Source organism: Phoca vitulina, unplaced genomic scaffold (genome assembly GCF_004348235.1).
Source record: "Phoca vitulina isolate PV1807 unplaced genomic scaffold, GSC_HSeal_1.0 scaffold64, whole genome shotgun sequence".
Taxonomy (NCBI): domain Eukaryota; kingdom Metazoa; phylum Chordata; class Mammalia; order Carnivora; family Phocidae; genus Phoca; species Phoca vitulina.
Window position 1 is genome coordinate 8,814,162 of NW_022589767.1, and position 16,679 is coordinate 8,830,840.

Below are 16,679 nucleotides of genomic sequence, written 5' to 3' on the forward strand. Positions count from 1 at the left end.
TGGTCTATTTATACATTTAGAAACCTTGTTACATAATTTACGGTACCTTTGCTTAGTTGTAGAAACTGGAATTTACTGAGTTTTTAAAATACATTTATGAAGTATTGGATGTTGTATTAAAACAACTTGGGGCTATTAAGAGTGTCCATTCACCCCCTCTGTTTACACTGTGGAGGGCCACTACCATGATAAATCAAAAAGAGAACATTTTCTTAGTTGCTGAGACCCAGGGTGGATTTTATACACTGACAAGTGAACTCTCCACATTTTATTTTGTGAAGGCAAGAGCCCTTGAAGAGATTTTCAAGAGAAGGAACTGAGAATATTGTGGACAAAATGAAAGAAGACTACTGCAGGAATTAATACATTGTATTTTTTTTCATGTCTCAGTATTGAATCACCTTACAAGTGCAGTTGATGCTCCTTAATGTTACTGTCACTCTTCCCTCCCTGGTCATCGATGCTGCAGGAATCCTAGTTTCCCACCTGTCTTGTGGCAGCGTGGTCAAATCTGTCGTCTTCTCTCCACACCTTTGTCTTCCTCAAGCACTGTGCACTGTTTGATGACATCATTTTCCTTCTTGGACGTCTTTCATCACTCAATTACCAACTGATAGAATTAGAAAACTTTGTCCTCCATTCATGGGCATCTGAAATCTGGCTTCATATTTCCTTTTCAACCTTATTTTCTGCTAATAAGAAGCAGAAATCCTCCATGCCTGAGAGACTGGTCTACTAATGGAACCCTGCGTTTGTTTTTCTCATACAGATACCCGAGCCTGCGTTCTGACCCCATGCTTCTTCAAGCTTGACTGCTCTGTTTCTTGCCTGTTCTGGGCCTGCTCTTCCACTTTCCCAGGATCTCGGGTCCAATGGCTCAGTCTTCTCTCCTTCCTTTCTGGCAGAGCCCTCCTGTTTTCACTTTGTTGCCTTTTCGTGTAAAATTTCACGCTGAGTACCACTGGAAGGCACACAAACAACATATTGGAGCTGAAGTCTCTAAGCTCAGCTGGACTGGCAGTATTGCCTGAGAATCTAGCCAGCTATTTCTTACTCCTCTTTCAAACGTTCTTCATTCTCCTCTGTGCTGCTTTTTTTTTTTTTTTTGTAGGATTTTATTTATCTGTTTGAGAGAGAGAGCAGCAGCAGAGGGAGAAGCAGGCTCCCCGCTGAGCAAGGAGCCGGATGTGGGACTCCATCCCAGGACCCTGGGAGCATGACCTGAGCCGAAGGCAGACGCTTAACCGACTGAGCCACCCAGGCGCCCTGTCCTCACTACTTCTAACCTAACATTGCCTATATCACTTTCTCAACAAGGGACTCAAGACTAATCTCCAGAGTTAGATAAAAGCCAAAGTATAGGAACTCCAACTTCTCACCTGCAGATCTAGGCTTTTTTCTCACTGTTACCATGGGAAATGTACCCCCATTATGAAAGGTTAGTCACACTCTACTTCCTTCTCTTGGACATTGATCTCTTTATCATTCCCACTGTTTTTGTTGCACTTGAACGCCCTCATACTAGTGGGATCTCCCCCTTCAACATTTGTGCTTGCTCACTTGCTCCCCAGCTCTTTAGAGCCTGTTTTCTCTCTGAATAGATAGGGACATACCTTCCATTTTACCGCTGGTTTTCAGAAGAGAGCTGTCTACATTGTCTCCATTTTCACACCTTTTCTTTGCTCAGTTTATTGCAGTGTGACTTACAACCTCACTATGTCACTAAAATTGTACTCTTTAGTGTTACCAGTGACCTGCCAGATACTAAGCTAAGGGATACTTTTCAGAATTTATTAATCTCTAAAATCTCATCAGTCACCACTGGCCACTCTCCTCTTGACAGAAGCATTTCCGTGACCCATATGACCCTATACTCTTAATTTTCAGTTGCCCTTTCTCATTTTCCTTTGTGAGTTTCTCTTCTTCCTGACCCTCCTTGTAAGTTAGTATTGATTATGGTCCTGCCTTCAGTCCACTCTTCTTTCTCTTTATACACTTCCATGTAGGGTGTTACTGAAATGACCATATCTGTGTCAGTGATACCCGGATGTGTATTTTCAGTTCAGATGTTTCTCTTGATGTGCAACTTTGAATCATCCCGTGAATAGCACATATTTACTCAAAGATGAATATCTCAGCATCCACATCAAAACTCATTCCTGCTCCTGTGATTGCTAATTCAGGGAATGGTTCTTAGCTCTCCGTCTGTCCAAGCCGTAAGCCTGAAAGTCAGCCTGACTCCTTCCTCCACATGTACTGATGATGTCACTACCCGTAGCAGAAGGTTCTCATTACTCTTAGTAGGTTAATCAAAGCTCTTGCGTTTGGCTCCTGTTCCTGTCATGATGTATTCCCTCAAACCTCTCCAGACACATCCTTTTCTTCTTCTTCTGTTTTTAAATTTGAATGTAATTGACATAAAACATTATATTAGTTGCAGGTGTATGACGTAATGATTTGATATATATGTATATTGCAAAATGATCACCACAGTAAGTCTAGTTAACATCCATCACCATCATTACAGATGTTTTTCTTGTGATGAAAACTTTCAAGATCTACTCTTAGCAACTCTCAAATATATATTACGGTATTATTAACTATAATCACTGTGCTATACAAGGACACATTCTTTTCAACCTGAAGCACTCTCTACTTCATCTGAGTGTTATTACTAAAAGGTCATTCTTTCTCTACCTCCAGGCCTTTTAACTCTTTTCCCAAAAACATACTCATCTGTATACCCAAATCCTCTGCTTGCTCTTTCCATATATGTAGTACATTATAGAAAAAGGCGTAGAGTCATTTTCTTGCCTCAGCACTGTTTTCCTCCGCAGGCTCACTGTTTTCTGCCTAGGAGTTATTCCAGAATCAGTTTGTTAAATACCATTTTTATTTATGACTCCAGTATTTCAGTGTAACAATTCTCAATATTTTTATTTAAGTTAAAATCAGAGCATGAAATTGTGCTAGAAGGCTAAATGTTTTAGGATGGCTTCCAGAAAATTCAATTATTTGTTTTAAGGGAATACCTTGGACACTGTAATTTGTCTGTCCTTTTATATTCTTCAAGGCATAGAACTGGGAGAGAGGAAATGTACTTCTCTGGAGGTTTAGAATATGCTCCTTATGACTTCACTCATTTTTAATATCACTGAGTGCCTACCAATGATCAGATACTAAACTAGGGTCTGGGGTTAAACTGGTGAATGAAAACTAGTGTTGCCTTTGTCCTCATAACACTTTCAGCCTAAAAGAGGAAGACAAAACTTTATCAAGATCACACATCAAAAAACTGGATTGAAAACTGTCACAAGTGCTTTCGACAGAGACGTTCTAAGAATACATGTGAGAATTGGTCAGCGATGCAAGACTTTTCTGAAGTTACAGCTTCCAGCGTTTTTCATTTGTTTGTTTTTGTGTTTGGTGCTTCGGCGAATGAGGTCCAGGCACTCACGTGGTGAGCAGGCTGGGTGCTACTGTAGGAATCAGAGGCAAGAGCTCCCGGTTAGGCAGCGTTAGCAGTAAATCAGTAGCACAGCTAAGTAAGTGCCCACGACGTAGGAGAGTCTGGTGAGAGATAACACAGGGCAGATAGAACAAATGGCAGTGAAGGCTCACAAAACCATGGTGTTCGAATGCATATTTTGATTTTGTTTTTGTTTTGTTTTACGGTTATTTTCATCACAATGGAAAACTACATGTGGGAAAAAATTTAAATCAAATTGCATCTGAAAATGAGTCATCTTTACAATGTTTACCTTATGAAAATGGGAAAGGGTGACGGAACTGAAATGCTCGTAATTGAGAAGAATTATTAATGATGTAATTATAGTTTCACTTTAACAATGGTCCTGAGAGATATAACACAATTTAAAATTTTGTATTACTTTCTACCAATAGTTTTATGGAAGTTATTCTTTTTTTAGTTTTTTTACTTTTTTATTTTTCCCCTGTGAAGAAAGAAACTAAACTCTGAGGGTTAATGAGGGAGCAGCGCTCATTCAGAAAGATCTTCCGACGATTAGGGTTCTTTAAAAAGGCAGAATACTGCCATCTGTTGTTCACTGAAATTGTTTTTAGGCTAAGCAAACAGAAATCTCAAGTTCAAGTTCAACAGCAATTCTCAAAACCTAACAAGTCAAGGACCATCAAAATACATCAGCTTTTATGAGTTCATACTCTTCAGAGATTCTTAATTTTTCTATATTTCTAAACTCCTGCTCAGAAAATCCGGTTTCTTCCACTAACAGAAATAATAATGCTTTTTATTTATATAGCAATTTATACTCTCCAAGCCTTCCTGCCTTCATTTGCGTGAGGAGTCAGAGGGACAGCTCCTTACCTGAATTCCTCATACTTTCACCAGCCACCTCATCTTTTTCTAATTAGAAGAAACAGAACCAGCCTGGAAGTCAAAGGCAGCTAAGGTTATCTTTAGCAATATGGGTGCTTACGAGAGTAAGTGATTTAATAAGTATGTTTTATTTCCTAAATACAAAAACAGTATTCTGTGTTAATTGTTATTTTTGAGGCTGTTGAGCAAATTTGCTAGTGTCTGGAAGGTACTTAGAAAACAGAGGGACTGCTTTAACAATTTTTGGCTTAATTACAGATAGATTATAGGGAAATCTATGAGGACACAAGACCGCATACTGTATCCCGCTTGGTAACATGGAGTGCTCTTTGAACATCAAAAGAGAAGGAAGTTAAGAATTCTGATAACTGCTGCATTTTGTTATGCCTCACCTCTCCCATGCGGCCGGCCCACAGAGATGTTGGAAAGCAGCTTGATGAAGGGCCCTATATGTTTTCCTCCTACTGTACGTATATATTATCTTAAGGAGAAAATCCAAATGTAAACTCATATTCCCTGCCAGAAAATTAAAATAAGCAAACATCTGCTTCCTTAGGATGGCATTTAGCCAAAGTTCAGCCTACAATGAGTTACTGCAAAATTTTCACATGATTTCATTTTTAAAAAATTTCCCAACCAACTTCAAGTCTAAAATTATAAATGGGTCCTATGAAAGTATAAACACATATGCAATTTTGCTGGCTCTGAGGTCAGAACCAGTAATACACCAAAGACCATTTATCAATCCAGCTCACCTTCTAAGTGAATTTAGTACATTAGAGACCAAGATGCTACTCCCTGGTACCACAGGCAGCCTCCCAGAGAAAGCTGTGGAGCGTCAGGGTGGCAAAGTGCGCTTTAGAGATGGAGGAGACCACTCCCAAAAACCCAACAAGCATCTTTTCCCAGCATTGAGGACCAAAGTTGGGTAAGAACAGTCCCAGGGACTCTTTCCTTTTATGTGTCATCCCTCACACTGTTTATTCCTCTCTTATCCCAACTCCCTCTTCACCCTGAGAATGTTCTTCCCATGCTATGTTTGCCTCCCAGGGTGCCTCCCAGGATGACTAAATAGAAAGAAAGAAAAAAAAAAAAACCTTCCAACAATGGAGCTAAGATGCCTGCTTTTAGAATTCCTTTCACATACTGTGTTATAAATTATACCAGTGCAATCAGCCATATTAACTGAAACCAGGACCTTTGTACAATTACTTTCTGAGAGCCTAAAATTAATCTCAGAACTCTTAGAGTATATGGGAATAGGGAGTACGATCTGTAGATTTACCTAGAATAAGAAATGAAAGTATTCAGGTTTTTGTTTTGGTGATTTTGGTTTTGTTGAGGAAGAAATTCTGTCTCTATGCTGCATTTCATTTATGAACAAACTACTGGCCCAGTATATGTTGAAGACAAACATATGTGCGGTGTGCAGCCTTTACCACACAGTTTTTTCTGTGCAGTAATAATAATGGTGGTGATATATAATATTTATCAAACATGCCTTGTGGGCCAAGCACCTCTGCTGAGGTCTTTATGTGCATGATTTCATTTAATCATCAACAATACTATACAGTCAATATTATTATTATCCCCTGCTCAGAAATAAGAAAACGAGCAAGGGAGATACATGAATGTTTTGCAAATCTCAACAGATCTTAAATTTGGATGCAGCCAGACTGACTCTAGAGCCTCTGCTCTTAAAGGCCCCATGTTCTAATTCACAAAATAAAAATTTGATATTGATGAATAAGTACAACTTCCTCTCTTTTATCCCGGTTCTTTATAACTTTGTTTTCCAACTTCTCACGTGTACAAACTTCCATTTTACATACATGACGAAAAAAGGCACTTGTTCCTTTTTGCACCTCATGTGCTAATTCGTAAACCAAACCTTACTTTCTCCTCCCGGTTTCAGGGGTGGTAACGAATAGCTATGACGTAACTATTTATTATAAATGGTTCCTTTCACTGGAGGGCTTTCAAGTGAAAGGTGTTGGGTTTAAAATGGCGTGGAGCTCTTTTAACAGATAGAATCAGGACTGCAGTCATTCTGTTGATTTTAAAAGTTTTAAAGCAGAGAATTATACAACTTTGACCTCTATTTTCTGTACCTCTTGTAATATATTTAACTTACTACATAGAAATATGCAGGCTTTCACGAGCCTTTTTGATGAAGAGCCAAGAATGTTTCTCTTTGAGCACGTCTGAGAAGTTCTCTTTCTTCTATGTACCACATGGTGCTTCATTGTACCCAGCTGCCAGTTCCAATTTATTCCAGAGTGGAAGTGACTTAGGTACTTGAAAGCATTCTGGGTTCAAATCTTTCAGATAGGTTATCATTTTCTTTTGGGATGTTTACAGTCGTACCTTCCCTACTTAATTTAACAGAAATCGATACTGGGACCTCACTTTGATGAAATGTATTTATGAAGTCTTTAAAGCTATTCAACTTCGTTTTTAAAGCAACTTTTCCGTTTTTTACTCATGTTGTCACTGGTTTATGGATATTTATCAGCATAGGTAATTTACAGTGACAAAATACAACTGGCCTGAACAGATGTGGGACCAAAGGAAACTGACACTTGGCAAACGTACAGCTCAACTCTTGGGAGTAGAAGTATGTAGAAGTTCCAGGGAGTAGCCTCTTCCCCACCCCCCCGAGCACTCAGTGTACACTAGGCATTTTAATATAGAAAGGAGACAGCATCAGTGACTCAATCATAAGTTATAAGGTAGAGCTTGGGTATGATTAGCAGTGTGAAACAAAGCATTTTCTGTCTACATAATACTTTTTAAATTGTCTTAACAAATTTAAAATGCTTACTGATGCCAGGAAATAAGTTTTAAAATCATTTTCTTCTTTCTTCTTTGATGTATGTGTATGTGTATATGCAAAATGCTTTAGATTTATGGAATTGGAAAGGACCTTAGGAAGATCCAACCCAGTTCTCTGATTTTTGCAAAGGGGAGGACTGTGTACCCCCAATGGATACAATATTGCCTAGAGTAAATCTGCGGTCAGTTTTGGAAACCATCCTAAGTTAAAATATTAAACAAAACAGTGGTCTGATTCAAGGCATACAGCATCTCAACTAGGTTATGTAGGTAATTGTCTCGATTATGGTTCTTTGGCATTTGTAACCTATCTTTGGGTTTCATGTAGAATTATGAAGAGGGGCTTTTATACTGCGTCTAATTCTATTTATTCCAGTCAGAATAAATTAATCTCCAAAGCAAATGACTCATCAGATGATTCACTAATTCACTGAGTCAGAAGACTTGAGAGTTATTATATATCTTCCCCTTCTAAGCAGGGATGTATGTAATCTATTTGACTAAGTTATCAGCTTAATCTTTGCTTCAAAATATGTAGGAAGAAGAGCTATGACTTGACTGTTCATGGTGCTGCCTCCGACAGAATTCATCAGGAATTAGATGCATTACCTTCAGCCCACTTTCTACACCAGATAGCCTCCCTGATCATTTTGAATAGCAAATTGTTGTTGACCTCAATTTTCCCAGTCCCTTTCTGATTTGTCCTCTGAGCATCTTCTCGTTCTTTAAACGAAATGGTGTTTGTTGGCTTCTTTGTTTTCATTCACCTTGTTCCTGTAGTTATTTCCTAAAACTGTTTAACAATTATTCCTTTTAGAAATTCCCCATTTCTGAATAATATTTTGACAGAAACCCAAACACAGTGCTGCAGTAAATAATCCGGCATGTTACTTAAAGATATATAATTTTATTTTACATACATGCTGTTAGTAATTTGATTACATGAATTTATTTGTTGGAATTTTTCAAAATTTGCCTCTGAGGGTAATTTAGAAGCTTGGGTGCCCTTCACAAAGGGCACATCCTTTCTGACCACTACACATATTCAAAGCTTTCCCTTTTATCATACTAATAGTGTAATTTCAGAGTTTTAGCACAGCAGTAGTAAGAGTGAAAACAAATTTCCTATAATTGAGTTAATACATGCTTATTCTAGGAGTTATGTTTAATGGTGTTTATAAGTGTATTTGTTACTATTTCTTTAACTTCTTATGTATAACTCCAGATTTTCCCAGCCTTTGGTTTACAATGAGTAAAGTAACTTGGAAGCAACTAGATCATATTATATAGCAAGGCATCTATGTATTCACATCCTAGAGATGGTAAAGTAGACTGGACAGAGATAATGGGGAGAAGGGAAAATATTTTAAAAACTGGGTGCTTTGAAAAGTGGTGGATTTACCAAGAGAATCAGTTATTTTTGGTTTAACATATAAAACCACACTTTCCTCACTGTTTATCGGACTTAAATTCCAGATTTTCTATTTAAAGGTAGCGATCCAAATTTGGTTGTCAAATAATGTTCAGGGAATTATACTTGCATCTTCTTAAACGTTAAATATAAATATTATAAGGAGAGCTTGCAAAGTAGAATGTCTTATATTGCTTGGTCCCTTTTTAAAAAAAAAAAAAAAGGAAAAGATTTGTTTTAGCTCTACCATAAAAAGACTCAACTGTGGTTTTATGCTTTAGTATAGTTCATTACTGCACTCAAAGATGATTTCAGGCTGTTAGCTTAAGACTTTCCTTTAAAGTGGCTTTCATATAAACTTAACCTTTACTATTTATTATCACTAAGATTTCACCAGTTAAATGGAATATTTCTGAGTATTTATTGGTATACTTAGAAATTTAGTTACATTATTTTCAAAGTTGGATAGGGTATGGCAATACCCTCCGTGTGAGTCACTCTTTTTCGTATTTTGTATCATCTGAGGAAAAAAACTCTGCTATCAACCAAAGCCCTTCTCCCCTAAAATTCCTTAATAGTTACTCCTTGGACTCTCCTGTGTCTTTATAACTTGACTGCTGCTTATTGAAATAGGGGCCCATCTGTCATGTGTGGTTAGTCTTGGCAATTTTGTGGCAAGCAAATCTGATTGTTGGTTTTAGATTTTATGCCTCATTGAAGCCTTTAGTTATTTGAGCCAAAAAGTGGTGATAACTTCTATGTGTGATGCAACTTTTGACCATTGTACAGTTCTAGTCTTGAATCAGAAAGCCAGTGTAGCAAAGACCTGATTTCATTCCCATATTAAGTATACCTCGTTAAAGTATACTTTTTCAATAGTAAAAATGTCCACTTTGGTTTCTTAGCCAATTCCAGTATGGATCATTTACTTCTTACTGGCATGAATATTGCTTTGTTTTTGCTTGAAGACCTTTGCCTTGGCCAAAGCTCTGGCATAAATAGCATTAAAATACACAATGTGCTTCTTTTCTAAATTCTTACATAGCACTAACAATGACTTAGGAGATTGAGTTTTCAGTTCTGTTTGCATTTTAAAGTTACTTTAAAAATTTTTAATATTTGTTTTTTCTGAGTATATCAGAAATGCATCTAGTACTTAAAAAAGAAAATGTTATTTAAAAATCATAAAATTAGAGTATTATAAAAAAGACTTGTTCTCTCACCAATAATTCATTAAAAGTTTTCATTCAGATTATCAGTGAACATGCTCTACTTTTTCTTTAGGTTTGTAAATTTTGTATAGCAAGAACATTTTGAGAAAGCCTCTTTAATTATTAATTATTGGAACATAAGCTGTTGATGTCACTGTCAGAAAGTCTGAAAAAGTTATGTCCTAAAAACAGTTTGACTTAAATTGTCATTTTTTAAGTGGATGGATAGGAATAAATATTACTCTTTCAGAAGGTCACGCTGAGTGAATTTTTTAGAAGCATCATAATTAGGGGTGCACTTGAAAATACGTGTTTCCAAAAGGGAATGTTAACTTAGTTTGGTGGCATTTCTCATGAACATTTTTGAAGTTGACAATGTAGGTACATAGGTGAAGTATGCATGATTGTGTATCCTAAAACTATTAACATTACACTTGAATTTTTATGTCGGTCCATAATAGATATTTAGGCATCTAAACAGGGAAGAGCATGGCACAGAGAGCACATAAAGCATTAAATAATTACAGATATATTTAGGAACATAAGATAAAAAAGAATTTTTTATCTTATTTTGGTGTACTGGCTCAGCACTTAAGCTCTAGAGCCAGAGTATTTGTTTGCGGTCTGATGTTTCCCTATTCCAGCTATCTGATTAGGATTCTGGCAAGTTATCTTTTACTAATAAAACTGAAGTTAGTAAATGAAGTACTTTGGAGACTTGTGCTGAGCAAATGTCGCTGCCACTATGATTATGATGGTTACTATTATTATTCCATGGTAAAAGGCATAACTGTTCCATATCATATCTTTACAGAAAAATTTATCCATTACTTATAGTGGTCTAAGGCTATATATCTTTGTGTATTTTGGGTGTTTTCATAATTTTTATATTTTTCCAATTATAACATATTCACTTTTTTGATGGCATATTTTTCCCCACCAGTGAACAATATGTGTTTTTTCAAGTAATCGTTTATAGATCTACCCAAATCTTTTAAAAAACTATATACCACCTTATAATATAGTTATACTACAACTTTCTTTGTATCATTTTTTCTATCGATGTGCATTTATGGCTGAATTCTCTGGTTGTTGTCAGAGAGCTATTGCTCTTTATGTCTTTGTCCTCATATTTTTACATCTTGCAGTTTTTCTTTACATGTCTGTCAACATTGTTTTCCTGGATCATAGAGTATATACATTTAAGTGACAAATTGATAGACTCAGAAAAATGCCCTTTCACAAACACTGGGTTATTTTGACTCACTGCTCACTTACCCAAACTATTACTAATACTGGATGCTATCAATCCTTTATTATTTTGCCGCTTTGATGAGTAAAAGTTTTCATTATATTAATTTGTATTTTAAATATTAGGCAGGCAAGTAGCTTTTTATACATTTGATTATTTACATTTTGTTTAGGTTGTCTATTCATTCCTTTTATCCAAATTTGTCTTTTATTGATTTCTTTTTTTTAGAAGCTCTTCATTTGGATATGTTTTGTCTTCTCTGTGAGGCAAATATTTTCTCACTGTTTTTTTCCTTTGCTTATGGTATATTTTCTTATGTAGGAGCTTATGCCTTTAGACAGATCTGTCATATATTTCATTGACAGTTTATGAATTCATATTATTTTTAACATTCTCATGTTATAACTTACTCCCTGTTATTTTCTTATAATAAGTTTATAATCTTATATGTTTAAATTTTTCATCTCTCTGTAGTTTATTTTTAAGTCTGTTGTGAGAGAATGACTAAATTTTTCTTCTAAATACATAGCCACACTTCTAACAGCCTTTTATTGAAAAACTCCAGAATTGTAATTATTATTTATACCATTATCAGTATTGAGCACTTATAGTTGTCAACACAGTATTGAGTGCTTTACGTATATTACCCCATTTAATTCTTAGAATTACCTTCTGAAGCTGGTGCTATTACTGTATCCACTTTATAGATGCAGAAATCACAGCACAGAATCTTAGTGACTTGCCGGAGATCATGCAGCTAGAAAGTGGTAGGGTTAGGAGTCAGGATTTAGACGTAAGTAGCCTAGTTCCAGCATCTGCACCCTGATCGCTAACTGCAGTTATGGAGTTATGTGGATTCCTCGTGCCTCATACTGTGGCAATGTTCCAGCATTAACGGTCTTCTATATGCCGTCTTGAAGCTTCTTCTACCCTCTTGGCCTTGACTCTGCCCATACTCTCCCTTGCTCTCATGCCTTCCTGCCGGCATTCTGGCCTGAGCAGCCGAGTGGGGAACAATCCTGTCCTCTGTTTTTTGTGCTTATCCTTTCTTCAGCAAATAGAGAGTAATGACTGTCAGTCTGATAGGCAGTTTAGAAAATATGACAGATGTGCCACAGAATACCAGAACTAAAATTGCTATTCTTACCAACCACAAGAAGAGGGATAACATGTGAATCTGATCAAAAGTCAAAGGCTTTTTGGGCTATCTCTAATATTAATTGAGTAACTACCATAGGGGTGCCTGGGTGGCTCAGTCAGTTAAGCATCTGCCTTCGGCTCAGGTCATGATCCCAGGGTCCTGGGACTGACCCCAAGTTGGGCTCTTGCTCAGTGGGGAGTCTGCTTCTCCCTCTCTCTCTGCCCCTCCCCCTCATGTGCTCTCTCTCTCTTTCAGGTGAATAAATAAAATCTTAAAAATAACTACAATATACCAGGCTTAAAAGACTTAAATTACTTTAAAATTTTACTAAAAATTACTAAACATTAAAACATTACTAAAATTAAAAGTTTACAGTATATTAATGTTAAACTTTTAGAATGAAATTTCTAAATAATATGTATTAAAATGTTGAGCTCTTCATAAGGAGTGGCTGATAGAAAGTTTTTTCCAATTCTCTGAAACTTCTTGCCTTTTTTTTTTTTAAGATTTATTTATTTATTTTAGAGAGAGAGAGAGAGCACAAGTGGGGGCAGAGGGAGAGGGAAAATCTCAAGCAGGCTCCCCGCTGAGCGAGGAGCCAAATGCAGGGCTCCATCTCCCAACCCTGAGAACACGACCTGAGCTGATAACCGAGAGTCAGAGGCTTAACTGACTGAGCTGCCCAGGTGCCCCAACTTCTTGACTTCCAAAAACTAGTGTTTATCTTTTTAATTTCTTCAAATATGTCCTACCCCTCTCCAAGTTCTAACATTAAAAAACATTCCAGGAACACAAAAATGGCAAAAGCCATGGCAAATTTTGGCAAAATTTGAAACAGAAATGTGATTTGAATGTTCCTTTACTACAACCTGAAAGAGTCAATCAGCCCATTTTTTGGAAAGAGCCCCATTTTAGTGTGTGTGCCTCAGCTTCAGGCCTTTTCTCACTTGTTCCTCTGTTTGGTGTCTCAGTCCTCAGGAACCAGTATTACTGTGGATATTGCCGTGATGGGTGAGGCTCATGGCCTCATTACCGACCTCCTGGCAGACCCTTCACTGCCCCCCAACGTGTGCACATCCTTGAGGGCAGTGAGCAACCTGCTCAACACCCAGCTCACCTTCCAGGCTATTCACAAGCCCCGCATGAATCCTGTTGTTTCCTTCAGTGAAAATTACACCTGTTCTGATTCTGAGGAAAGCTCTGAAAAAGACAAGCTGGCTATTCCCAAGGTAGGTATTAATGACCTATCCCTGCAAAGGTTAATCTTTTCTTTTGCCTTCTAGGTCTGTTTCTTGTTACCCTCAAACCCAGATGCAGAGTCATGTCAGTGACTCAGTGAAGATGTGTTGATCATGGTGATCAAAGTAATAAGAATTTAAACATAAAGACTTAAACATAGCTTTCTGTAAATGAAAGTTTTACCTTTCTTTAATTCCGACTTTGAAGAAGTTTTTATGTCTATATGTCAGGCTCTGTTTTGTGGGATAGGGATTTAGCAGTGAGGGGCGGGGGGCAGGCAAAAGTCCCTGCTCCCATTCTAGTGTGGGTTCTTTTTAAAATCCCTTGCCCTCTGAAACCCAGAGATCCGCTGCTCATGGTTTCTTTGTGTGATATCACTCACAGTGCCCTCCTGGCTTTCCCAAATCCAAGAAGTTTTTAACTCAAACAGTTTTAATTGATTTTGGATTGCTTAAAGTAAAAGATGCCTTAGTGATTTATAAATTCCTTCTTTTTATGTGTAAGATATAAGAGTTTTACAAATGTAAGCTGTAGGAAATGGGATCCTATACCCAGCTTAGACCTTGCATTAATTGAAAACGGGTTGTTTTAAAGACTGAAAACAAATCAGAATTTAAGTCCTCTGGGGCACATCCTGCACAGTTATCTGTTTGGTAAACAGGCATCTGTCCTCTCAAGCTGGTAGTCGGTCAGTAACACCCATGAATTAGCTGTTGTGAGTCTCTTATCTGAGGAACGTGTGTTTCACACAACTTTGTCAATTAGGTATTTACATGATTCTTTTTGAACATCTTAGTCTCTGAGAAAGGTATGGCTAAGCATGATGTGACAGTCAGGGAATGGAGAGAGATTAACTGGTTCCATTCAGCCTCAAAATAGACATGAAGTTAGTGAGGTTTTCAGGCATCAGTCCTGGTATTTACAGTGCTTGACCTTTTCTCTTACTATTGAATTACTTTCAAAGATGCATATTCAGATCTTTAAGAAATACGGGAAACTAGTATCTGAGCTATTCTTGAACCTCAAGGTGCCATATACTTCTCAAAAGCTTTTGTTATCTTCAGGAGGCCAGGATGCATCTTTGAAAAGAATGTCTACATGATTGGTCTACTAGGAATAGCTAGCCACAAATAAAAATGGGTCGAGCTTCTACTTATTATAACCATATTGCTGTAGTTGTATCAGAAGAATACTTTCACTTTAATTTTTAAGGTGAAGACCCTCTTTAGAGTGCTGGTGTTCATCCTGGTAAGCTCAGAATCTTGCCTCTCTAACATTGATGCACATATCCTGTTTGGGATATCATAGGGGAAGAAATAGTAATGAGAGGGTTGCAGGTCAACCAGCAGACTCCTCTGTTAAGAAGAGTTGGTACTGATGATATTACCCTTATGCCTGATGTCTAAGTCTTGCTAGCCACAAGAAAAGTGGTGCATTTTGTGAGTTACACTCTTAGATTCAGCTCCTGCCTTTTGTAAATCAAGAAATTAAAATTATATTAATAAACACTTTGGTGTGGAGACTGTTTTGCAAGATGATAAAAATCAATCCATGCCCCAAACAGATGACTTTGAGGGAAAACTTTTGCTCATAATAACTAATATAATACATGGATAAGTGTGTATATCCCATTGAACTGATAAAGTTTTAAGTTTTCCCAAAGGTTCTCCCAAAGGTAAGTGACTTTCATTCCTATAATTCCATATTACAATCATCATGTAAATGAAGATCCCAAAATGTTAATTTTATAATATTCTTTTATTGAACTCCTGAGCACCCAATTTTCAGACAGGTAATATTCAGCCAATATGGTTTAATAAATTCACTTCCAATTAAAAACCCATTTTCTTCCATTGTATTTTATAATGAGTGATCAAAAATATGCTTGGTGATAAAATCAACACTCCTCCTTCCTAGCGCCTGAGAAGGAGTTTGCCTCCTGGTTTGTTGAGACGGGTTTCATCAACTTGGACAACCACCACCTCAGCCACAGGTCTACCCACTTTGGAGCCTGCCCCGGTGCGGAGGGACCGGAGCGCTAGCATCAAACTGCATGAAGCATCTTCATCAAGGTCAGGCTATGCTCCTGTTGGTTTCACATCTCTTAGAGAAGTTACTTACCAAAAGGAATTATAAATTACAGAGGAAAAGTGGCCCAACCAGTTATGTTTGGTTGGAGGCCAGCTTTGAAAATGAAGAAGGTATATGCTTTAAATGCAAAGCACTCTATGGATTAACATCAGATAATTAGGCTTAAATTGTGTTGCTTGGTCTTAAATATAAATGGAAACAGTGACTTGGGGTGATGCCTGCCAGGGTGAGAGGATGGGAAGAGGTGAGCAAGCCCACAGTAGTGGTGAGCTAGATTTTATCTAGACTGTGATTGATATTGAGATTCTGAAATCAAAGGCATCCAGCCTGACATCTGCAAATTGTTTTTAGATTCCCCCCAGCCCACCAGATCAGTTCTCCTACATTATATGAAAGGCGAAAGATCAGATCAAAAAGTAGATCGTCATCCTAAGAGCATCTGGATATGTTCAAACATTTGGTAATCTAAAGTTTATTTAGAGCACAAATTGGTGGTTGCCAGAAACAGGAGCTGGGGGTGGGGTGGGGTGTGCCAAATGGGTAAAGGGGGTCAAAAGGTACAAACTTTCAGCTTTAAATAATTGTCACGGGGATATAACATACAGCATGGTGACTATAGTTAATAATGCTGCATCGCACATTTGAAAGTTGCTGAGAGTAATCTTAAAAGTCCTCATCACCAGAAAAATATTTTTGTAACTGTGTGGTGATGGATGCTACTAGACTTATTTTGTTGATTATCTCATGATATATGCAAATATCGAATCACTATATTGTACACCTGAAACTAATATGTCAATTATATCTTAATTTAAAAATAGAACAAACTTTATTTAGCATATTAATTACAATTTTACAACGTGATTTAAAAGTCAGAATTACCAAAACTAAAAGAAAGACAGTGTTAAGATCTAGAAAGAATTTTTTTTTTAAAGATTTTATTTATTTATTTGACAGAGACACAATGAGAGAGGGAACACAAGCAGTGGGGAGTGGGAGAGGGAGAAGCAGGCTTCCCGCTGAGCAGGGAGCCCGATATGGGGCTCGATCCCAGGACCCTGGGATCATGACCTGAGCCGAAGGCAGAAGCTTAATGACTGAGCCACCCAGGAGCCCCTGGAGGACAACTTTTTAGAAAAAGA

The 16,679-nt window shown here is 37.4% G+C and overlaps 1 protein-coding gene across 2 annotated transcripts in view; it reads left to right on the forward strand.

The window, feature by feature from the left end:
* PDE3A (phosphodiesterase 3A) overlaps positions 1 to 16,679 on the forward strand; it is a 333,023-nt gene that overhangs the window by 247,523 nt on the left and 68,821 nt on the right. For both annotated transcript variants that reach the window (XR_004297827.1, XM_032391771.1), the window contains exons 3-4: positions 13,179 to 13,436; positions 15,364 to 15,518. Coding sequence is in view for 1 of the 2 variants with exons in the window: in XM_032391771.1 (XP_032247662.1) it covers positions 13,179 to 13,436; positions 15,364 to 15,518 (413 nt within the window). In the remaining variant the exon portion in view is untranslated. The remainder of the gene's footprint in view (positions 1 to 13,178; positions 13,437 to 15,363; positions 15,519 to 16,679) is intronic.